At 52.0% G+C, this 23,718-nt stretch overlaps 2 protein-coding genes across 5 annotated transcripts in view; one reads left to right on the forward strand and one right to left on the reverse strand.

Moving 5' to 3' along the window:
• MGRN1 (mahogunin ring finger 1) overlaps positions 1-15,451 on the reverse strand; it is a 47,556-nt gene extending 32,105 nt beyond the window's left edge. For all 4 annotated transcript variants that reach the window (XM_065732408.1, XM_065732407.1, XM_065732411.1 and 1 more), the window contains exons 1-4: positions 15,295-15,451; positions 11,071-11,189; positions 9,114-9,202; positions 3,525-3,671 (exon numbers count right to left, since the gene is read on the reverse strand). In XM_065732408.1, coding sequence (XP_065588480.1) covers positions 3,525-3,671; positions 9,114-9,202; positions 11,071-11,189; positions 15,295-15,382 — 443 coding nt within the window. In that variant the 5' untranslated portion in view covers positions 15,383-15,451. The remainder of the gene's footprint in view (positions 1-3,524; positions 3,672-9,113; positions 9,203-11,070; positions 11,190-15,294) is intronic.
• A 1,900-nt stretch (positions 15,452-17,351) lies between these two features.
• Positions 17,352-22,642, forward strand: UBALD1 (UBA like domain containing 1). Its single transcript, XM_065732498.1, has 3 exons — positions 17,352-17,587; positions 20,774-20,833; positions 21,813-22,642. Exons 1-3 carry the CDS (start codon positions 17,480-17,482, stop codon positions 22,131-22,133), a joined length of 489 nt encoding a protein of 162 aa, XP_065588570.1. The 5' UTR covers positions 17,352-17,479; the 3' UTR covers positions 22,134-22,642.
• Positions 22,643-23,718: the final 1,076 nt, after the last annotated feature.

The following is a 23,718-nucleotide window of genomic DNA, read 5'->3' on the forward strand; positions in this document are numbered from 1 at the left end:
ACTTTTCCCAGACACGTATATATGCTGTCTTCACAACTTAATGGTCAACTACAACCCCATAATGGTAACAACACAGCTCGCTTTGAAATTCAGAGTTCAGTAGCTCAGGACAAGAGGCAGATAGTGGTTGGGAGACACAGTACAGCTGAACACATCTCCCAACGTCAGTACCTGGGAGCGTGCTGAACACTCGCTAGGGCAGGTCAGTACAGGCAGCACAGGCCCACGCTGATAAAGCCAGCAGCTTTTAGGCGGAGCCCAAGCAGTTCTAGGAGGAAGCTTCCTGGGTTGCAGAAACACTTCCCTCTGGTCATGGAGACTGGCTACTCATAAAGACAGGCTCACAGACCACAGGCAAAGGGAATGCTGTCACTCCAAGGTGAGCAGAAGCTTGACAACAAGCAATGTCTCACCTCACTGAGAGCCACATCCCCTCCATCCTCACACTCCAAATTGCATGAACGTAATGATGTTCCCAGCAGCACGGGAGCAGAAGCATTGATGCTATCAGGTTTGGATGCTGTTGGGTTCAGCATGTCTTCCAGCAATAAAGCAAGAATAACTTGTCTAGCACTTTTGAGGAGCCATGCTGCGGGCCAGGGATTAGGAGGAAATTTCTTCTTTAGAAAATGGTCCAGAAAGTTTTTCCCAATTTAAGAATTAGCATCAATTTAGGAAAGTGGAAAAAAAAAAGTGCCTTTAAAACAAAGCAGTCTTTTTGCCAATCAAGTGCTGGACAGCAGGAGATACAGATCTGGATTTACACACAGTGCAGTGCAACTCTTGCACACACTTGTTACTTAAATGTAGGTGTTAGCATCGAGAGAAATTGAGAAAAAGAGGAAAGTACCACGTCACAGAGGGAAGCTGCACTCCTGCTAGCACACTGAAAGGGCACTCTCTATACTTACAGCTCTAAAAATGCAGTTTGATTTTTTTTCCCTACTAGATCTTGAAAATAATAAATCAAAGCAATTACAGCACTGTCCTTTCAGAACTGCTTTGCAAAGCTTAAATCAGAGCTTCAAAAGGTTTTTACTAGCAGCCAGCAAATCCAGAGAAGCAGAGATGCCTAATTTGGGCAGCTGCACTAGCCTCAAGATGTGCTTCTGAGCCACTTCCACATGGAAAAATAGCCTGGGTTGAATTAAAGCAGCTTATAAAGTCTATATTTGTACCTCACTTCCCCCAGCCCCTATTACCTACACATCTGCATGAAATCAGGATCATGCCTTCCAAAGTGTTTACTGGCTTCTGGTACAGCACCCCACACCCCATTTTTCTATAACATTTATTATGCAAGAACTCCAGAGCAGAAATAGACAGTTCATCAATTTTAGACCATGAGAAAATCAGACTATGATTTATTAAATAAAAGGAGAGCAGTGGAAGCAAGAGCTGAATCCAAGTGCTTTGACTTTGAGCATAAAGGGTTAGTGCCCTGGGAACTGCTACCATCCCAACAGGGCAGCTCAGTAGCACCAGCCACATGTGGCAAAGAAATGAGCACTGACCACAGACTCTGGTTTCATGCAGAGGCAGGTAAGGTTCTCCTTCATCACCTGAGCAGAGATCCATATTTTGGTGAACCATGGACAGGGTGGATTAAAAACTTTGTATTTAAAAAGAATGCATTTTGCTCTGAAGTTGACAGTTATGTTAGCTTTCAGAAGCTGTACCTAGGAATTCAATTTAAAAAAGCAATTAGGTAATTCATGTTTGTTGCACGGGCTTTAAGAACAGACAACAGAGGAAGCCACTGGCTTAATGCATGGTATGAAATTTCAGTAAAACAGCATCCTTTTAAGTGAACCAGAAATTGTGTTTTCCACCTCCAATCAATGGACTGAGTTTTGAGAGGACAGAGTTCCTAGTTACAGAAGCGAACAGAGTCCAGAAACAGTAAGTTCTCTACAAAAGCTATGATAACGTATCCACCCTGACCACGGAGGCCTTCAGTTCTCCCCGTTAACCCGTAACAGTTTTCTTCTTGGGATGAAAACCAAGGAATTCTCTGCAAGGCAGCACAAGGGAAACTAGCTGCCTGTCCATGCTGTACCTGTGTTAAGGAAAGAGGACTTCAATCTCCAAGGTTGCCATTCCAGCACTTCACTAGCACTAAATTCACAGGAAACCTAAGGACCTAAGAGACAGAACATGGAAACTTCATCAGGATTTCTAAGGCACCTGCTGCATTCTATTTACATTCAGTTTTTTACAGCTGAAAGGGTTTTCTGAGTCTGTCATGAGAGATTTTTCAATCACTTAAAAGGAGCTAATTAATTAACTTCCTCAAATAAAAGCAGACACAAGCTTCAACAGAAGAGTGGGGCCTAAAAAAATTCTAGACAATGACAATCTCCAGTTTGGAAGAATGCACATCTGGATGGGAGCACTGAACTTGTCTCATTTCTAAAGCAACCTTATTCTGATCATTAGTGAGATGTTTATACTCTGTATAAAGCACATGAGTCATTTTATTGTTTGTCGTATGTATTTCTCCTTGCTGAAATCTCTGCAAATCACTTAAGCCATGACTTTACCCCCAAATCAAGAGCACAACTGCAGAAGCTATCAGCACTACGTGCACAGAGCTGCTGATCAGCCAAAAGCCTCTACCAGAAGAAGCCAAGAGCTTTTGCAACCTTTACCCATAGAACAAGAAGAATTTTTTTGTTCCATGGTTACTGAAGTCTGCAGTCATGTACCAGCAGCTCAGGTGTGCCCAGTGCACACGAGGAAGAGCAAGTTTCAGCCACCATGGCCCTCAGTGAAGAAACTTTTTGTAATCTTAGAGGACAGACACGGTGTTGATTGGAATGGTTTAAATGTGCTCATTTCGATAAAAAGGCTTTGAAATCTGTAGAGACATATTACTCCAATGAAATATGTGAGCAAGATTCCACAGATCACACCCAGACCATTCTTTTTTACAGCTAGCCAAAGGTTAGTCTGTCACCTGGCAGGAAACACACAGGCAGGGTTTCTGGGCAGTAAATCTTCCTGACAGGCGTTTTACAATACCTTGTTTTGAGGTGGTCATTTACCCCCAAACAGGACTTTGGATGGGCCTCCATTCCTCACAGACTCATACATACACGTTAAATTGAACTTCTATTTGGTGGCCCAAATGCTCCCATCACAGGGAACACAAAAATCCAGTCAGTGGTGTGATCTGGAAAAACAGGCAGTATTTGCAAAGGAAGGTATCTGCTTCTGTAATTTCATAAATCATCTTGCTGAAAAAGCATACAGCTGTGAGTTCCTCTCCTTTGTTGCACACAAAATGGTTTTCTCACATCCAAAAGACAAACCAAAATGGGAACAAGAGAGGAAATTGGCTTTGTGGGGGAAGGAAGTGAAGGCAATATTCAAAGCTATCAGAATATATAAAACAGAAAGAGAATTCACTTTCCATCATCTGTGGCAGCACTGCTGCATTGGTGAGAAAAGAAAGACGTCTGACAGGCTCATCACCTGAGAGGTTCTGCACCCCTGAAAGTGCCCACAAGCCCAAGACTTACACAGCCATGCCACCAACAAACTCCTCTGTAGCCTGGCAGTAGATTGTGATAGCAACACGAGCATCTGCATCAAAAGTGAACTCCAGGCTGTACAGGACTTTCTGCTTCCCATTCTCCTCAGTAGGACTGTCCACATCGTCTTTATACCTGCAAAAAATGCCAGAGAATTAGAAGATATTTATGAGATATTAAATACCCATCAAGTTTACTCTGAAAAATCAGGCAAAACGTAGTCCAATGTAAGTGTTCTGGACAGAAAAGTCACCATGGGCTTCCATAATGAACTGGAGATTTCCGTTCATTCCTCTGAGGAAGGTTCTTCCAAGATTTTTCTGAAGGTGATTTTTTTCTGAAGTGAACTACATAACAGTGGTATTGAGAGATCTCATCCAGTCTTACAGCCATGGAAAGAGTCAAGCTCAACTACTGAACATCAAGCTTTGGGAGAAGAAACTTTGTTCCTGACTGATACATACATACATTTATTCTACCAGCAAAAATTAACATTCAGTTGCATCAGATACACAATAACCTATTCAAGAATGAGCTTAAGGTAATTCAGTGAAGTGGATTAATAACTTTGATTTGGGCTACTGGATAGCTGGATCTCACTGTGCGATGGCTGATCACCACCACAGAATATTACTCCTCTCTGTTGCTAAAAACAGAGGCAATAAATCCAGTGAAAAAGGTGGTATGAAGCAGGCAGGCTGCAGAGCAGCAAGGTATGGACGCAGACAGGCAGTGAGCTGAAGTGTGCTAACAGACAGGAAAACCAGCAGACTCTGGAACAAACAGCAAATACAACACACCATGAGAAAGGCTTCCCTTGTCCTTAAGTGCTAAATGACAGAAAGGATATGATTCACTGGCAGAGCCGAAGCAGATTCTCATATGTTAATTCAAACTCCACTGTAATTCTACAACTTGAGGTCCAACAGTTAGCTCATGTATTATGTAGTAAGGGTGAAGACAGCAGGTTGGCTTTGAGAAGTGTACCACAATACTGCTGCCCAGTCTCAGTCTCACTGTCTCTCAGCATTAGCTTAATTGCCAGGATGCCTGGGTCACAGCCAGGTAGCTAAACTATTCAGGAAAAGCTTGGCATCATCTCTAAGTTCACAGTATTAATTGGCCTCTCCCCTCATTAAACAGCCTCCACAAATATGCTGCACTGCTGAAAATACTCAGAAATGGGCTAGGCATACCTCCACCATTCAATCTAAAAACTGTCAAGGGAATTCATATTTATCATGTTCACTGAGATGTAATAACTGCTGCCTAATTAAGAACTCCAGTATAAATTTTACTTAACACACTGAACAATAATGAAATGTTCTGCTTCAGCAAATTAATACAGAAGACATGAAACAAAATTTAAGAGCAGTACAATCAAATACCTAACATGCACACTTGTACTAATGTGACCTCATTAAACCTCTTGGGAACCTGCTTTAGCAGGGGGAGTGGACTAGATCTCCAGAAGTCCCTTCCAACTCCTACAGTTCTGTGATAACTACTGCATACGCATGCATTCCTGCCTGAAAGATTCAAAGCAAGATTGTGCCAGAGGTTCACCTAGGTCAGAGGAGGAAATCGAGTTAGAATATGTCCAATATGCTAGTATAAGAAAAACAAAACCCAGGAACGGGCAGTCCGAACGTCTGCAGCAGCCAGGAGACAATAACCAGTTATAGAATGAGATGGGATTTTCACACAAGCAAGCAACATTCAAAGAATAAAATCTCAGCACTTCAAGGCTGCACACAAGAAGCATTCTAGACAGACTCTAGAAAATATGAGCATAGCTTCAATATTTTGTGCTGGACCAACAGGAGAAGACTGAAGGCAACAATCCAGTAATCCACTCACAAGTGTTGTGCATGTCCAGAGAAAGCAGCAACATGAGCTGCAAATTCGCTCTTGCTCTGTGGTCTTTTGCTGATCCAAAATAGGCAGCAAAGGTCGAGAGGATGTCCAGGTTAACATGCACCTGCCAGCCCTCCAAAAGCAGCAGGGTAGGGGAAAGCTAGCAATTGCTGCATGCAGGCACTGAGGATGGTTAGCTAGTTCACAGACCTATTTTCATGACACACACAGCTTGGCAGGCATGAGCTGCAGATCAACAACACAAGCCTAGATACCCAGAATAGCCCAAGTAACAAAGTGGGAGACCTGCAGGAGGGTGGATCCCACAAAAGCACCACACCGACAGTAAAACCATTCTCTGTTTTGTCTTCTCAGAGAAATAATATGAGCATACAAGTTCCCATATCACCTTGCTGCTCCCAGGTACACCCCTGCAGCTCCTACCAGCATTCTGAAAGCGTTCCCACACTTAAAGGGGAAAAGAGTGAAACGTAGACTAGAATAGATCTGACACTCTGGACATCCCTGAGTGGTCACTACAATCTAGTGCCTGGTGGGAAGGCTTCTGGAGAGGGCACTGCTGCACAGCAGCTGAATGAGAGCCCTTTCTGCCTGCAGTAGCACCACTGGAACATGGGGCAAAGCACACATACTGAACAGCAGCAGCCACAGTCAGGCTGCCTGCACATCTCTCATTGTAACATGCTGGTACTGGAGATTAATGAATTATCAGATGAATGAATTATTAATCAGCCACATAACAAGGAGTTCACATGAAAAAAAAAGCTGCTTAGGAGCTGCCTGCCAGCAGCTCAACCAGGGAACAAGCAAGGACTACCACAGTGCAGAGGCAGAGACATTTCACATTCCACCTTAAGGAGCAGGATGTAAACTTCAGGGGATGAGCAAGACAAAGCCACACATTTTGTAATCCTTCCATCTTTGCAACAAATGTGGCACACGAGGAGGTGGTTCAGGAGGTTCAAGAGCTCTTCTGTCTCTATCTGTACTTGAAGTTTACAGTGTACATTTCAGTCAAGTCCTACAGACAGAGCTGATGTGAGGTGGCTACAGATGCGTGTGCTAATTTAGAGAAACTTTGTGACTTTGCTAGCATGCCTTCTGGTCAAGCCCACAAGTTAATTACATAGCCTTAACAATCACATGTACAGAGCAGAACAGACTGACCACCTTGAGAACAAAGAGCTGATCCGATGTTATGATGTAAAAGACAAAGCAGGCTGACCAAGGGAGCTGAGGCCACTTGGTCTGACAACCCCTCTGGATAAACAGTAGAAGTGCTGGGACTTTTTGTCTGTCTGTTAAAGAATTAAAAGGTAAAAATATAATTAACAGCAGCCACAACAATGTTATAGAAATGGGTCAAGATGAATCTGATTTCACCCTTTGAGAAGACTACAATTTTTTAACAACTCAATCGACATGCAGTATAAATTTTAAGTACTGTGTGACTTTGTAGCATGATACACACTCATAAACGTATTATGTCAGTGTTGAGGCAGTTGCTAAATGAAGGAAGAACAGGCTGACATCTCTGTCAGCATTCACATTTCTGCTCCACGATACTCTACTCAAAGTCCAAAGAGTGGCAGAGCCAGAGGGTTCCTGCTCTGTAAAACACTGCCTCCTGAGTTGATCCTCCTCCTCCAGCAAGAAGTGCTCTCATGGTAAGAGCAAGCAGCCTGTTCCTGCCCACCAGATGCTTCAGCTCTGAAAGACAGCTCTCAAGCCAGGGCCAAGAGAAGCAACAAGACAGACACAAAACTGCCTTTTTCTGTCAGTGGTTAATAGCAAAACTCACACTGCCCACCTCTGAGGTCTGCAGAGCCTCATCCTGTTAGAAATTAAGCACTCACACAGACAAAGACTCACAACTCCAACATCAACAACCAGAGGACTTTAGCTTCTCTCCAAAGCTGCTGGAAATAGTCAGGGTTTTGCTGGTGACAGCAGGACAGGAAACCCAGGGCAAACATTTCTTCACATTCTTCCATAAAGTTCTACAACCCAAATTATGAATCCATAATCTCTTTGGGGTGAACAATGGATTTTCGGTTAAACACAAGCAAAAATAAACAGATTATGAGGATATTTACCATCAGAGCCTACCTTATACCTAGACACTCAGTTCAGTAGTACCTTATTTGGTGAAAGGAGGTGAAAACTGTACTTCTGGGAAGAATCTCCAAGCCTTAACCATCAACTGCCAATAAATTAAGCTGGAGGGGGCACCAAGTGTCTTTATGCATACAGAGGGAGAAATGAAAAGCCTCTAGTGCAGAGCAGTTGAAAAGCACATGACAGAACACGCCCTGGGGACTAGCAATTAAAATCCCATTTTGGGTCTACATTGGTATAAAATGAAATAGTACTGGTAGTGCTGCCATCAGCACTAACACAGCAGTACAAGAGCCTGTGAGAGCTCAGGAGGCAAAGAACTGAAAGTACAGGGACACAAACCTAAGATAATGCCAAGGTACATAGACACTACATCACAAATAGTCCAGAGCTGCAGTTCTGCTTGACAGGGCATGAAATCACAGAAAACAGAACGACAGGACTATATGAACTGAATGCCACCAGCAACTCCTCTGTTGTATGATGGATGTTTGAAAGGAGAATGAAATGCCCTTTCCACAGCAAATCTGGGAAGAAGGCGAGACTTTGTTCTAGAGAAGTTCTTCACTTAGCTGAGAAAGCTGGACAGCCTTCAGAACAGTTTGCCAATGGTTACTTCTGAAGAAGTTCTCTCTTTTCCTGTTCAATTGGTTTTGAAACAACAGGTATCGCTCATTTCAAAACAAGCAAACAAAAATGTCAGGTTTCAGACAAAAACAAACAGGAGGATTTGCACGGTATGACTCAAATGACTCACATTACACCACGCTCTCAGAATCACCTTGGCTGAGAGCTGAAGCTGGCCCCACTCCAGCACTCCAACCCTGCATCCCTCACAGAATTCAGAGACTCAAGGATCTTTGGGAAATGCTCTGCCTGGACATCTGCCCAGGTGCTCAGACCAAAACAAAGCACTGTGCTGGTTCCCTGCTCTTCAGCCATCTGTGTGGAAGAGGGCAGCTTCAAGTTGAAGCATTAACCATTGCATGTATTCCAGAAGTCACATTTTTGCTAGCACTGCCTTACATCTCAGTGTAAAGCACTGAAAGGCAACAGATCTCCAGGACTATCCAGAACTCCTTCCCCTACTTGTGGGACAGAAGCCATTCAAACGAGTACATAACCCCAGAACCAAACTTCATCTTGGCAGCCTGAGGAAGCTGAGGAAGTCTCACTCGAGACCAATCAGTTCCCCCTGTCAGTGACTTGCACCAGAAGCAACTACTTTCTGGCTTCTTACACAAGAACGCAGAATGGAATCTGTCTAAGGGTTTATTGACCTGACTAATATGTTCCACTTGTGCTAGCAGTAGCAGGCAAAATCCAAGGTTTTGTTTACCACTCTAGTCTCTTTATAAAGACACGTACTGGTCCTCTCTGAAAATACAGACCGCTCAAGTCCAGGGATAAAGCTGCACCTGAACTGCCTGAAAGCTCTGATCAGTGGTACACAGCACCTTCTGGACACATCTACCAACCAAGATCTGGGATTTAGCTGCTCCTCCAAACCATACAGAACTGCCAGTTTGGCTCCAGACACCAGATGCCTGGGCTGAATGAAATGAGGAGTTCAGGCAGTACCTCACAAGCCGGAGAGAGTCCTTGCGGATATTCACCAAGCTTCTCAGTGTCTTCACAGGCTCATGGGGAGCTGGAGTTACATAGGGAAACTGAAATACAAATGCAAATAATTGCCATCATATTATTATATAAGGTAGCAGCGTGTTACCTGACACCAAATCAAGAAACATTCATCCAACTGTAAAGAACAGTAACCAAGAATTATATTTATAGATAACTCAAGCATGTTTCAGAGTGAAAATTCTGCTCTGGACAAGCATACCAGGGGTATGTACTTAAACAAGGGCACTCTTTTTCTGCACTCTGAATTTGCAGTCTAGAAAGTCTGGCTCTGATGAGCTTTTATTTTCAGTAGAGATATTACCTCCAGCTCCAGCAGAAGATATGCAGCTCTTTCACATGTGTTACAGAGCACAAACAGTGACTGACTGATAATCAGCACACAGAAGCTCTGGATTACTCAGGGAAATTCTTTTATTCTGAAACAGTGAGGCAACTGTTTGGGGGAAGGGAAAGAAAAAAAGAAAAAAAAGAAAGATGGGAATAGGGGTCTTCATTCTATTCCACAGTCAAGAGATCTACTGTCACAGACTGTCCTTTAAATGCAGGAGGATGGTGCTTCAGACCAGTGTTCCTCACTGGTCCAAGAACCTCCACAGCAAAATGCAGAGAGAAATGCTTAGTGTGGGGCTCACAGCCCTTGCAGTTGCAGATCCCCCTGCTGCATCTCCTGTCTGCTCAGAGCAGTCAGGCTGAAATGTCTGCCAGTCTGTAGGTGCTCAGACTGGGAATGCAATCACACCACATCAGAGCAACACTGGGACACAGAGATGCAGAGCTACCAGACAAGCTCATGGGCTGACAGCTGTGGGGAACGTAACCAGCAACAGTGTCACTTCACAGCCACATCTGAGTTGTGGCCCTACAAACTTACAGCTACCAGAAGTGCAGTGATGCTGAGCTACCAGAGAGTACCAAACGTGGAGGAGTATCAGAGACCAGCAATATGCATGTCTCAATAGAAATGAGGAATGTGCTAAGCAGGCAGCCCACTGCTGCTTCTGCCAAGCTCCAGCACACAGCCCTGTAGTTCCCACAGGCCACAGAAACATACTGGTGTGGCAAGAGCCAGAAGCTGAAAGAAAACATGCCATTTCTGACCAACATAAGAATCCACAGACACAGGCAGCAGAGACCTCACCGTGGGGGCAGCAACTGCTTTCTTTGTGACCCAACTGCTCAGCACTGCGGTCAGTAGCAGTGCTGCATGCACAGCAACTGAGTCCTCAGTTATTCCAACAGGAGAAACTGGCCCATTTCCACGAAGCCGTGTTGCTGCTGCATGTTCAAGTGTTTTTTTTTCTTCTAGATTAATCAAAGCTGCCAAAGGGCATTACCTTACATTGGCAAACTGCAGACCACGACAGCCTCCCACTCTTAAACCCATTTGGCAAATGTCCCACTGTGTTAATAGTGTTCTCACCCACTCCCCTCTGAAGAAATGAAATTCAGTGGCAGGGAACCCTGGGTAGACATGCAGATAACACAACTCTGAGACTGCAAGACAAGTCCCTACAGCCAGAAACACGTCAGGTACTTAGCTGACAGCTGCATCTTCTGTTTTCCTTGGAGAGCTGTGCAGCTGCTGGTCACAGAGCAAAGCAGCAGCAGTCAGCTCTTCATCACTGCCCTATACGCAGACATGGCACAGGGTATTTGGGGGGCCTCCTGCTGCCTGCCCATTATGAATTACCATTCAAAGCCCCACCTACCTAATTCTGCTCTTCACCTGCACTTTCTACTCAAACAAAGGCTCCCTGCACCGGAGCAAGCAGCTTTCCAGAGTCTCCTGCCTGTGAGCCTCAAAATAGTTCCATCTTCCAATTGGGAAAACTGATGAAGAGGCTTTCTAAGCAGAAAACAAAAGTGCAAAATAGACAGGATAATAGGAACTTGCCTGGACAGGTCTATTCCCAAGGAAGTTTAGATCCATGTTCTCGCCAAAAAGGTAGCCCTCAGGGTGAGGGGTGTCAAACTTCTCACCTCCCATAAAGAAGTGGCTTGCAAAGTAGTTTCCTAGGGAAAAAAAAAACAAAAAAAAAAAAAGAAAAAGAAAAAGGAAACAAAAGGAGTTGGACTCAATGATCCTCATGGATCCCTTCCAGCTCAGGATACTCTAAGAAGAAATTTAAATCCGTACTTCCTAGAGAACAGCTGGTCCTGGCATTTCTCAATTCACAAGCCTAAGAGCACAAGACACAGAAGATACTTGCTTGATCACACTCATCTTGTACTACACAAGGTCACTGCCAAGTGACAGTTTCTGAGGAGTAAGAATCAGGAGAGCATTAAAAGGCCTTTATTTGCCTTTAAGTTTCAGAATGTTTTTTTTATGTTTGGAGCCATACACACATTCACATCCCCAGGCACACAGGCAGTCTAAAATTTGTTCTAAAACGAGTTGCAGAAGCAGTAAGTAATCATGTGAATGGCTATGGGGGCACTATGGAAGGATTTCCAGCCCCTCTAGCTAGGAGCAAGCATGATTTACTCTGAAATGGAAGGGCTTTCATGAATGATTCTGCTTTTTCCATTAAAGCTTTCCTCCTTTATGCTTTGAGAAAAGCGTCTCTTTCTCTACACAGCTGGCAGTGCTCTAATAATGAGTGCTCTCTGTTGGTGAGCTCAGCCTACAAGCATCCAGATGTTTATATTAAACACATCTGTCCCTCCAGATCCAACAACCAACCTCAGCACAAAATCTACTCAGAATCCACAGACTGAGACACAGGCTCTCCAAATGGCACTCCACCTTTTCCCAGCCCTTTCAGAGGTAAGAAATCAAAATGCTGATCTGCACACGAAGTCCAAGCACAGCCAGCTTGATGCAGTCCCTCCAGCTGAGATACACCACGGTCATGCTTACACAGAGGTTCAGAAAAGCATGAGCATGATAGGAATTAATTTCACATTTTATGTGGGTCAAGCAGGATTGTGTTTTGGAGCATTTCATCTGATTAACTGAGAAGAAAATGCTTGTGCAGGATGTTTCAGAATTGCAGCAGCTGATTATCCGGGATCACACTGACTTGGGGCTCAGCTCAGCCCAGCCTGTATTTCTGGGCCCCTCACATCTTGTCATTCACTGCTCTGTGATTAGCATCCCACCCCAGAGGACGTAAGCTCAGCATCACTGAGGCATAATTTCTCTCCTTTTTGCTCCCGAAAAAGCCAGAGTCTGCAATTTTCTTGCAAGTGCCTACTCCAGAGGAAAGCTGTCCCAAGGGCACGTGCACCCTGCCCGCTGCACACTGCGGATGAGCTCGCTGGAACGAGCAACGAGCTGACGAATGAGCTGCAGAAACACTGGTGCATCACTCTCTGGTTGCTAAAGTGACAGGGGCATCGTGCAGCGAGGCTGCACGCAGTGACACGGATCATTTTACTGTTCCAAGCACAGACGAACAGCGATGATCAGGAGCTGCTCCTTGTGATTACCCACTTTTAGCCCATTGCACAGAGGCACTAATTCTTCTCTACGGACTGCACCCTCCTCCAACTGCCATCCATCCAAGCAGGCATCAGCAATGCTGGCAGGCTCCATAAAGCAAGGGAAGTTAAAAGGTACCAGTGAAGAGGGATGTAAGGAAATGAGGAGTTACTTTACAGCACTTGGCTGGATGCAGGAAGGAAAATGCAGGCAACCCATAGCAAGAACCTCCAAGACCAAGGACAAGGAACTTTCAGAGAAGGATTCTTAATTACCCTGCTTCACAATCTGCCAGCCCCCCTTGGTGACTTTGATTTGTCTGCACCAAGGTGCATTCCCTAACAGCCAGCTGCATCCACGGCTGACCCAGCACTGAGCTCACCAAAAGCCAACAGAGGAAAAGTGTATATTCATCACAGCATTTGCACCCAGCCCTGACTCAACAAAATGCCAACACTCAGCACCGCCTGGTAAAGCAGCCCTGCTCCCTTCCAAGGGGAAGCTGACGTGCTGCTTCCATCACCATCAGGATGCCCACACTTGGTGGCTTTCTCCTTGCATAATACAGCCTTCATAGCAGGTTGCTTCCTCAAAGCAACCCCAGCCAGCAGCAGTCAGAGCCACAGCAGCTTGCCCAGACACCCACCGTGAGTCAGGACCTGCTTGAACCCAGAGGATGGGACTCAGAAAGCAGCAGAGAACCCCCAGTGCCATGCAGGGCCCCAGCAGTAGAGTCAGCTCAGGGTGCACTCTCTGCCCATGCTTCTACATTTCATAGTTAGCCCATGGGCAGCCAGGAGCCTGCCAGGGTGTCAGGCTAGTACTGCAGGGCACACATTCAAGCATGCAACACATCAGATGGAAAATCTGCCTTCTTCCAAGTAAAGCAGTACAGGGCTTGCTCTGATACTGTCAAGTTGGGAATAATTAGCAACCATTTAGCCCAAAAACTTTTAGCACCATTTCCAGTGAGCATCATCGAATCAGGCACAATCACACACACACACTTCAGGCTGTGGGCTTTTGTACTAGTGACAGCAGCCCTGCCAGCCCCAAGTCAGACAGCCCAAGGACTGCAGGATCAGAGGACAGTGTCCATCTGAACACACCAACTTAAAATGAGACAGGCTGTGGCAATGGCAGAACTCCTTCCACACTCCTCTCAGTAACCCTCTGACCCTCCTGCTTAGAAGTGCTCAGATCCGTTCTGCACAAAGCAGTGTGAGTTCCAGCAGTTCTTCTCCCTGATGCCAACACAGGATAAGCCTCAACAAGGTGAGGAGAAAGGCCCACAGCCAGCATGCTTTCCAGAAGAGCACAAGCAAGCACAACGGAAAGCTCGGCCACAGTGAACAAGCACCTAATTGCATCCAAAGCTGTTAAAGGAAATACATATATATTTTTTAATCAACTTCTGGAAGGCATGAGCTGTTCAGTTTACTGGTAGGCTCTGTGACAGCATCAGGGACGACATTGCTCCCAGGGCAGTGAGTGCTGAGCAGACCTTGGGAGCGCAGCGCTGATGTCCCGACTTGTGTCTATGAGTACATAGGCTGAAACCCAACACACCTTAAATCCTGATCCAACTAACTACAACAGTAAGAAAACAGGATGGTGATGATTTCAAAGAAGCAGTTTGAGGTTCAGAGTAGTAATAATCCAACTGGTATCTAAAATCCTGTCCGGGTGTCAGCATTAGTCAGGTGCCAGCTCCGGCATTAGTGTGAGTGCCATGCAGGCCTGGCAGCTCCTGAGCAGCTGAACCAGGAAAGGGCCCGGGGAACATTGAACCCAACTGCAACGCTGCTGCTGGGCACCAGCACTGCCACCTGTCCTTCCCAGCGGACCAGAACACAAGCCTACCTCACAAAACAGCAAGCCAGATTTCATAGGAGAGCTGGCAGCTAACAAGAATTCTTCCAGGAAAATTCCACCCCTTCTACCCCTATCTTTACTGAAGGCAAACCAGCAACAAGGCAGGCCAGTGCTTCAAGTCTACCACCCCATCAAACCAAAAGGGAACCCCAGCTCCACTGCAGCCTGCACTGCACTGAGTGCACGCAGAGCCCCAGCACTGCACCTGTCCTGAGCGAGGGGAGCCCCGGGCTGCTGCCTGCGAGGTGCTCAGCCTGCCCAGCAGGACGTGGACACGGGAATTATCATGTGTGGATACTGTAGGGGCCAGAGACATCAGAACCCCGAGGCCTGCTCTCGTGTAAAGAACAAATACGTCTCTCTACGCAAGCTTAACCGGGCCGTCCGCAGAAGCCAACCCCTCGCTGAACTCGCGCTGAGCCCCGACATCCCTAACTGCCCCCTTCGCAGCCAAGCTCCGGCCGTGACAGTCCAGCGGCTCCCGCTGACCGCTGCTACCGCCGTAAGGAGCCGGCGGTGGTCCGCGGGACCTCCCCCACGCCACGTTCCCCATCTCTGATCCGCACTCCAAGTTCCCCCTGACACTCCCACTCCCCCTCCCCCCGCCGCCCCCCTCCGATGCCCCACAACCACCGCCGGCGGCTCCAGAGCGGGGGGAGCGGCCCCATTCGTGCCCCACACGCGGAGCGGGAGCAGCGGGACGACGCGGGGCCGCACACCACGCACCGCTCCCGGGGGAGGCCCACGCGTGGCCGCGAGCAGCGCCAGGCCCCGCGGGAAGCCCGGCCGCCCCCCGCCCGGAGCCGCGACCCTCACCGGACTTGGGCGGGTAGCGGTAAGCCGAGTTGGCCTGGATGTCGATGTCCTCCACGCCTGCGATGCGCCGGCTGAGCAGAGAGCCCATGGCGGCAGCGGCCCGGGGGCGGCACGGCAACGCGGCGGCGAGCGGCCCGCACCCGCACTCACGGCGGCGGCAGCGGCAGCGGCGGCGGCGGCGCGGGGCACGCTGGGAGAGAGAGTCCTCCGGGGCCGCGACTACAACTCCCGTCAGGCCCCGCGGCGGAGCCTCCCCAGCATGCAGCGCTGCGCCGGCAGGGGGCGCTGCTTGCCGCGCATGCGCAGATGTGCGCTCTGAGTGCGTCGGAGCGCTCCTGTCCCCGTCGCCCGCACTGTCTGCGAGCAGAGGACTGTGCTTGGTTCTGAGCAAGGCTCGCACACCAAAGATGAGGAGAGTGCCATTCAGCGGCGTGCTTGAAAAGGAGCAGCGTCCAGGAGAGATCCTTCAACTGGGAGCTCTGTCGTCAGCTCATTGCCATAGCATACAGAGCACCTGCACCCATGCACCATCTCCTCCCTCGACATACAGGTTGTGAGGTTGGACCTCAGGCATCGGAGCGTCACCCCCGGGGGGTGATGGCCCTGCTAGGAAGCACCTATCTCCCTCAGCATTGCTCCTGCCTTTCACGGTGCATCCCGGGAGTCACAAGCACTCCTGTATCCAAGGAGCCTGTTTGCTTGCAGCCTGCTGCTTACTGCTCAGCCAAAGTCCAGCTGCATGGAGTCTGTGGCTTAATGGTGCAAACTGCTTTGCCTTCTGCCCCCTCCCCGCTTCTGTGTTTTTCAGTTGCTTGTAAAACAGAGCCCTGGAGACCGTGCTTGTAGCTATTCCTGGCCAGAAGGGAGTGGCACGCCTGTGAACTTTGCCTCCCTTAACACTGCACAGAGCTCACAACCCTCCCCGAGCACCCTGCTGGGCCCAGGCCAGCCCTTCCCCCTTCACAAACCGAGCTGCAAGATCTCCGCAAGCGCCTGGTGTGTTCTAGCTAAAGTAATCCTGCAGGAGAAATGTCCTGCTGCCTGCAGACCCCTCCTGCTTCTTTCCCCTCAGCATCACTCCCTGACACATTCCTGTCCAAACTGATGGTTCCTTGCTGATGTTGGGGCAGTGGCAGTAGGAGGACGATGCACAGGGCCTGGCACTGCTTTGGGCAACACTGAGAAAACGGGCGCCCGAGGCCTGGAGGCTCCAGCCCGCTCTGGTTCCATACACAGAGCACAGGGCTGGCTCGTGGACAACCCAGGGAGGCAAAGCCCAACGCGGCAACGCGAGCTGCACGAAGGAGCCCGGAATGGTTCACCGGAGACCCTCAGCCCTCCTCGGTCCTAAGGAGCGGCCGCTTTTCCCCCGATCCACGTGCCCCCGGTACTCAGCAGCACCTCTGTCCCCGGGCAGTGCCACCTGCGTCCCCCATCGTGGCCATACACTGCTCAAAGTACAATTTCACGCCGGACAGGGCTTCCAGAACGTTCCCCAGGTGCAGGGCGGGGGTGAGGAGAGGCAGCGGGGTACACACCCCATGGATGGGAGAGGCAGAGCAGGGAGCGGGATGGCCGGGGAGCCCCGCACCGCCTACGCCGTGCCGGGCCTCGGAGCCACGGGGCCGAGGCACAGGGCCGTTCCCGGTGCCCCGCGGCCGCTCCCCGCACGTCAACAGGAAACCGCACGCGGCCGACTGTAAACACCGCACGCCCCGCGCCGCGCCGAACCCCCCCCGACCAACGCCGCTCGCCCGCCCACGTGACCCGCCCCGCCCCAGCCGGACCCGCCCCCGCCGCCTGTTGATTGGAGGCGACGGCGTTGTTGACCATATATGGTCAGATACTACCACACCGCGGGCGGCGGTTGGCCGTCCGGAAGCGTCAGTCAAGCTCGCGTCGACGCCCGCCGCCGCTGTGCAAACAAAGCGGGGCATGCCGGGAGATGGAGTCCCCGCGGCGGGGGCGCGCAGCGCCAGAGGTGGGGCGGGGACTCCATTTCCCAGCACCCCCTGCGCGGCCGCCCCTCCCGCCCCGCCCCGCGCGGCCGCCGGCGGGGCTGGCCGGGCGCCGTGAGTCAGTGCCCAGTAAACATTGGCGTGAGCCGCGCCGGCTCCGCGATGGTGGCGGCGCCGTGAGGGCGGGGGAGGGGCGGCGGCGGCGGCGGCGGCGGCGGGCCGGGGCCATGGACGAGCTCAAGCACCAGGTGATGATCAACCAGTTCGTGCTGGCGGCCGGCTGCGCCGCCGACCAGGCCAAGCAGCTGCTGCAGGCGGCACACTGGCAGTTCGAGGTGAGGCCGCCCCCGGGAGCTCGGGGACCCCGCGGGTGCCCCCGCGCGTGGGCCCGGGTGGGGCGTGCTGTGCTCGCGGGGCCGCGCTACTGCACGGGGCGTGGGTTAGCGGGGCGTCTCGCGGCGCGGGGCCGAGCCCCGGGGGTGGGAGGCGGCCCCAGCTGAGCGCGGAAGGCTCTGCGTGCCCCTCCCCCCGCCCCCACCCGCTGCGGGGTCTCGGGTGGGCGCCGCGGTGAAGGCGTGGGGCGGCGCGGCTATGGCACGCGGCTCCGCTTCTAAATGGCGTTTTGTGTCTTCCCGTGCAGCGCCGGCAGCTCGCTGCTCTGCAGCTGACGGACGCGACGCATCTCTCCAATGGAAGCGTCCGTTTCGTGCCGCTCCGAGGCGGGATGCGGATCGGGACGCGGGGCCGGGCCCCGTTCCCTGCGAGCACGGCGCTCCCAAACGTCGGCATCCGAAGCCTGGCTGTGCGCGGCCCCTAAAGGGCCGAGTGAGCCCCGCCGCGTCCCGCGTGCTTTGCTGCTCCGTATCGCGGTCGCAGGCTTTGTTTACCAACACAGCGTGACAGCAGCGGCCCCCCCAGCGCTCGTGGGGTCCCCCCCCCGCCCTGCGCAGGCCGATGGACGGCTGACGGAAGCCGCTTCTGTTTGAACCGGCTCGTGGCAGAACTTTGCCACCGTCGGGCGCGTCGCACGAGTGCTCGCAGGCTCTCCCGCCGCTCACATGACTCAGAGGAAGCGCGGCTGTAAACAAACGCAGGCGAGGAGCCATTACCGTGTTCCCACTCACTTTTGGTGCAACGGTCAGATCCGTTCCCTCTGCAAAATGGCCGCTGGGCACGGCTGGCTCGAGGAGCCCCGCCGGGGAGGTGCTGCCTCCCCTCCCGCTGCCGTGCGCTCAGGCTTTTGTTCTGAGCGGTGCCCCTTTTTGCTGTCTGGCCAAGAGAATAAATTGCCGGAGTGTGCTGGCTCCCACTGCCTCCACTCGTGCTGTCCGTGGTGGCACAGTGCTCCTGCAGGCCAGGCAGCCCACTGCTGCTGGCAGGTGATGCGTGGGTCGCCTCTCCCATTCGCCGTCCCTTTGCTCCCATCTCGTGGGGAAGCTGTCGAGGCATCTGCAGGATGTTGGGCTCAGGCTCCTCGCTCAGGTAGAGAAGAGTATTAATTGGCTTTGTTATGTGCTGATTGCTCCTGGGGCTGCTTGGGAGGAATGAGAAGACGTCAGCTTTAAAAAATAGCTCGGTGCTGCTGCTGCTGCTGAGTGGAGTGTGAGTTCAGGGGAGCGAGGTTGCGTGAGGGGAGTGAGAGGAGGAGCAGGTGTTGGGCTCTGCTGTGGCTGTGGTTGGATTTCCACTTCCTCTCCTTATCCAGCTCCTTCCCCTTTCCTTCGTGGCTGAAGCCCCCTGGACCACTTCTGCTCACATCCCCACAACAGATCCCCTGTAGTGGCTCAATCAAGAACATTAATTGCCTTTGCCATTGCACCAGTTGCTTTTGGCACTTGTGACACTGGCTGGAGACCAGGTGGCACCGGCAGTTCTGGGCACATGTGGTCCTGGCACCTGGTGGACGTGCAGGTGCTGGGCCCCTGGGGGCAGCAGCTCTTGGAGCTGGAAATAGGAGGCCTGGAGTGCTGGGAATGTGGAGATGGAGGCAGAGATGCAGTGTTGCGTACCGGGGCTGTTTGTGCTGTGCTTCCCCCACCCAGGTGACAGCTTCCAGCGAGGGATGGGGGTTTTGGAGGACAGCAGGGACCTTCTGTGCCCCATCTGCTGGTGACACAAGTCCACATGGAGAACAGGAGCACAGAGCACATTTACTCGGCATACAGTCTTTGGCCCACACCTCTATACTTGCTGCCCATTCACCATTTTCTCCCTTTCATATCACGTTCCTTTCTGTCTGCACTGTAGGGCAGTGATGTTGGAGCTCACCCAGGATGAAGGTAGCGTGGTGGCAGAGACGTGGCTCCATCAGCCTGCTAGGGGCTGACCTGCAGGGTCATTGCTGAGTTCTGCAGTGCCACGCAGGGCACTGGGCACTCCCTGAGCTGTTGTTGAGCCTGGGCAGAGGAGCACAGTGGGAACGGCCCCTCTGCTATGTGTCCCCTCTGCAGGTTGGAGCTGACAGGCTTCAGAGCAGCAGTCACTGCCCCCACCCAGCTCTGGATTCGTGTGTTTTGTTCATGGGACGTAGCAACCATGAACAAAATAATGAATAACCCCTGGCTGCCACGTGGTGCTGATAGGTTACCCAGGAAGCCATAAATCCTGCTGTGAACAGCCAACAACAGGTCTCCAGCTTTGCTGTGCTGCAGGCTCAGCTCCACCGTTCCAGGGCTTGGATCAATGAGCTGAACTGATTTGTGTTTCTTGGCCCCAGTTCGGTTAGCACCCGGTGCAGGATGTGGGGCAACCTCACTGTTGTTGGTCCTGCATCCATCCAGCCCCGCTGCCTCTTCCCAGCCCTGCTACTGGTGCCTGCCCTCCTCACCCCTCTGTGCCCCACGTCCCCACCCTGCGGCCCTCGGCCTGTCACATGCTATGGGCATGTGACACGTTTACCAGATTACTACTGGTCTGAACTGGAAACGAACCAAAACAACATCGGTTGTACTGTTCTGCCTGGCACTGAATTCAGTGTGCCCCGGTGCACGTGGTGGGCAGAGTCCCACTCACAGCCCTGGGGAGCTCCAGCACAAAGGCAGTGCCCACGGTCTGTCCCATCAAGGCTGCACATCTCAGCAGCTCATGTTGTGCTGCTCCTTGCTGGGTTTGGGTTCGGTTTCCCTCCTCTCTGCAGCATCACTGGGAGCTGTGAGACGCCGGCTGGTGCCTGCTCCAGGCACGGCCACGGTCCTAACACTGTGATTGCCACCTGCCTTGCTGCAGGCTGACGTGAGCACAGCATTGCTTGGGGCACCAGGGCTGTTCTGCTGGTCCCACAGGCAGGTGGCAGTGCCTGTGGAGCACAGCCTGGTGCCAGGCTTGGACACTGTCCTGGCTCTGCTGGGAGGTGGCTGAAACAGATGCACAGCACTGGGCTGGGTGGCCAAGCTTGTGTTAGAGCAGTCTGGCTCTCACGTGGTGTGAGCCCCAAGCTGGAAGCTGTGCGTGCAGGGATGTAGGTGCTTTGTTTGCGTGCTGCTGCTAACATCTCCTTCCTTTTTTTTTTTCTTTTTTTTCAGACTGCGCTCAGTGCGTTTTTCCAAGAAACAAACATCCCCTACAGCCACCACCATCAGATGGTAAGTGCTCTCCCATCTTTCCAGTGCACAGCACCAGCCAGCAGGCACGTGGGGCCAGCACTTAGCCCAGCTCACTGCTTCTCAGCTCCCAGAGTGCTAGGAACCCTAAGAGTGTTCTGACAGAGGATGCTTCAGACACGGCCTGCAGCCCCAGCACAGCAGAGGGAGGCTGGGGGGCTCTGGAGCACCACACCACATAGGCTGTGTAAACACGTGTGCTCTCACTGGAGCGCCTGAGTGTGCAAACCCCTGTGTCCCTGCAGGGCACACAAAACACATGAGCACACACAGAGCCATGTATGCACGTGGGTGCTGCCTGCCCAAGCAGCTTCAGATTCTGCCCCTTTAACTCTCGTGCCTCAGCAACCTGTAATCTGCCTGGGCAGATGTGTCTTAGGGATTTGCTGGCTGCCATGGCCTCATTTGACTCTGCAGACAGTGGGGGATTTGGAGCATGCAGTAAGCTTGCAGAGCAAATGCCCAGCAGAGGCACATGGCTGCAGGGCCGGGGTGGTATGGAGGGAACCTCCAGTGTGGCTGGGTACAGGAGCATGCACAGCAGTGCTCCCATCCAGGAGCTCTTGATGCAGAATCAGAGCCTTAAACATCCGCAGCCCACAAGGAGCGTCATTAGTGAAACTGCAAAGCAAGGTGAGAGGACTGCAGCAGAGACCAAGGCAGCGCTGTCCCAAGGCTGCTGGCAGCTGCTGTGTGTGGGACGGGACCAGGCAACGTGCTCTGGTCCCTCTCTGCCTCCGTGCCACTTCTTACTTCCACGTCGCCCCAGGCCAGGGGCTGGGTTGTGCTGGCAACTGTCCTGTGGATCAGTGCTGGGGCTCTGCTGTGGGCCGGGTCCAAGCAGCTCTGTGTGCAGCAGTGCTGAGGGGCACTGCCTCAGGCCTCGGTGGGACGCAGAAGATGCAGACCATGAGCTGGGGACGATCCCCGTCCCCCTTGACCTCCTCTTTCCTTCCCGCAGATGTGCACTCCTGCCAACACACCAGCCACGCCGCCCAACTTCCCCGACGCCCTCACCATGTTCTCCCGCCTCAAGGCCTCCGAGAGCTTCAACAGCAGCAGCCCCGTGGCCTCCATGGCGACATCCCCACCACCCCCGGCCCCACCGCTGCCCCAGCACGGGGCCTTCAACCCCGCCTGGCCCACGGCCTCGCCCCCCAGCCAGCAGCAGAGCATGTGGACTCCAACCCCCCCAGCGCAGCCCGCGGGCTGGCCCGCCACCGTCTCCCAGCAGGCCACAGCAGAACAGAAGGCCAACGTGACCATGGAGGCAGAGAGATGAGGCTGCAGTGGAGAGCAATTGCAGCGGGGACCCCTACATATAAATTTATATATTTTTTTTTTCCCCCCCTCCCTCCCCAAAGTGGAAAAAAACTCTGCTGCCAAGGGGGTCAGGCAGCCACAGAGACGCACGAGCAAATAGCTGCCTTGCATGGGTTTGGTTTGAAGTAGTTTTACTTGTCCTAGAGCTGAACAGAGCTCCCCAGGGACAGCGGAAGGCTGCGTGGGACAGACTGCTGCAGGCTTCTGCCTGGACTCGGGGAGGGCACAGCCCCCTCCTCTTGGGACACTGGAATTTGCATGCGAGTGACACTTCCCGAGGAGGAGGAGGTCCCTTCTTCATGGTCCCTGTGCCAGACCTTGCCCAAGTGCCCCCTTCCTTTGGTCTCACATGGCAGGGTGGGGGGGGGGGGAGGTGGACACCCCACATTTGTTTTTCTTGAGGAGGAGGAGAGCAAGGGCTGCTCCTGCACCCTGCGTGTGCTGTGCTGGGGGTGAGCAGGGCTGAGGCAGACGGGCCCTGGGTGAGCCACACACCATCCCCTCACCCTCCTGGGATGGGGTTTGCCCTGGGGCTGTTTGCATGACAAAGTGTAACCCTACAGACTGGGATCATTTTTAACCCCTCTGTTCTTTTCTTCTCCTGGCAGCTGCAAGTCTCTCTGGACGTGCTGCAGCTGCTTGCAATACACGCTCTGCTTTGAACTCAGTGTCTTTGCTTCGTTTGCACTCAACTCTGGACAGGGCATCACTGCACTCTTGAGTGACCAATTTCTTCCCTATATCCCATCAGAATTTTCCCTTTTACTTTAAAATAGCTGCTCCTTGTCACTGTGGAGCCTCATAAAAATCCATCATTCTTTTAAGCTTCCTTTATATACTGAAATGCTGCAGTGAGGTCTCTCCAGAGCCTTTCTTCCCCAGGATAAAGAAGCCCAGCTTCCTCAGCCTGTCTTTGTAGGAGGCATGCTCCAGCCCAGGGACGTGGACTGGTCAGGGAGCTCACAGTCACTCAGCACAGTCCAGAAGCATCCCCATGGGGAAACACCTCAAAGGGCTGTGGGGAGAGAGGCACACAGCCAGCCGGGGCTGCAGTGGGGCACAAACCACCCACACTGCCCAATCCTGGGGGCTCCCCCAGGATGTCCTATATGCTCAGGGACCACACAGAGCCTACAGCCCAGGCAGCAGATGAGAGAGATGTCTTGATGGCATATGGTGTTACCCTGCTGTGACGAGAGGCTGTGAGGGGGAAGGAGAGGCCAGGGCAGCATGGCCCCCACCCCTGCAATCCCCGAAGCCCCTTGCTGTACAGTCACACCATGTGCAGCCAGCTCAGACACCTGGAGCCTGCTGCCACCCGTGGAGGCCTGCCATCCACTCGCCCAGGAGATGGTCGTCGTCCTCATGGCAGTGCCTGCAGCACAGAAGGACAAACAGCACCGTGTGAGGCACAGCCCTGGCAGAACACGGTGGGGTGAGCGTGCACAGCAGGGCTAGCTGTGCAAGATGCCTGGCACGGGCACTCGCATTAGTACAAGGACACATACTGGCTGCCATACTTGGGGTTGTGGTGAACCTTCTTG

Source organism: Cyrtonyx montezumae, unplaced genomic scaffold (assembly GCF_038088225.1).
Source record: "Cyrtonyx montezumae isolate F1298 unplaced genomic scaffold, pur_monq_1.0 scaffold_16, whole genome shotgun sequence".
In the NCBI taxonomy this organism is placed as follows: domain Eukaryota; kingdom Metazoa; phylum Chordata; class Aves; order Galliformes; family Odontophoridae; genus Cyrtonyx; species Cyrtonyx montezumae.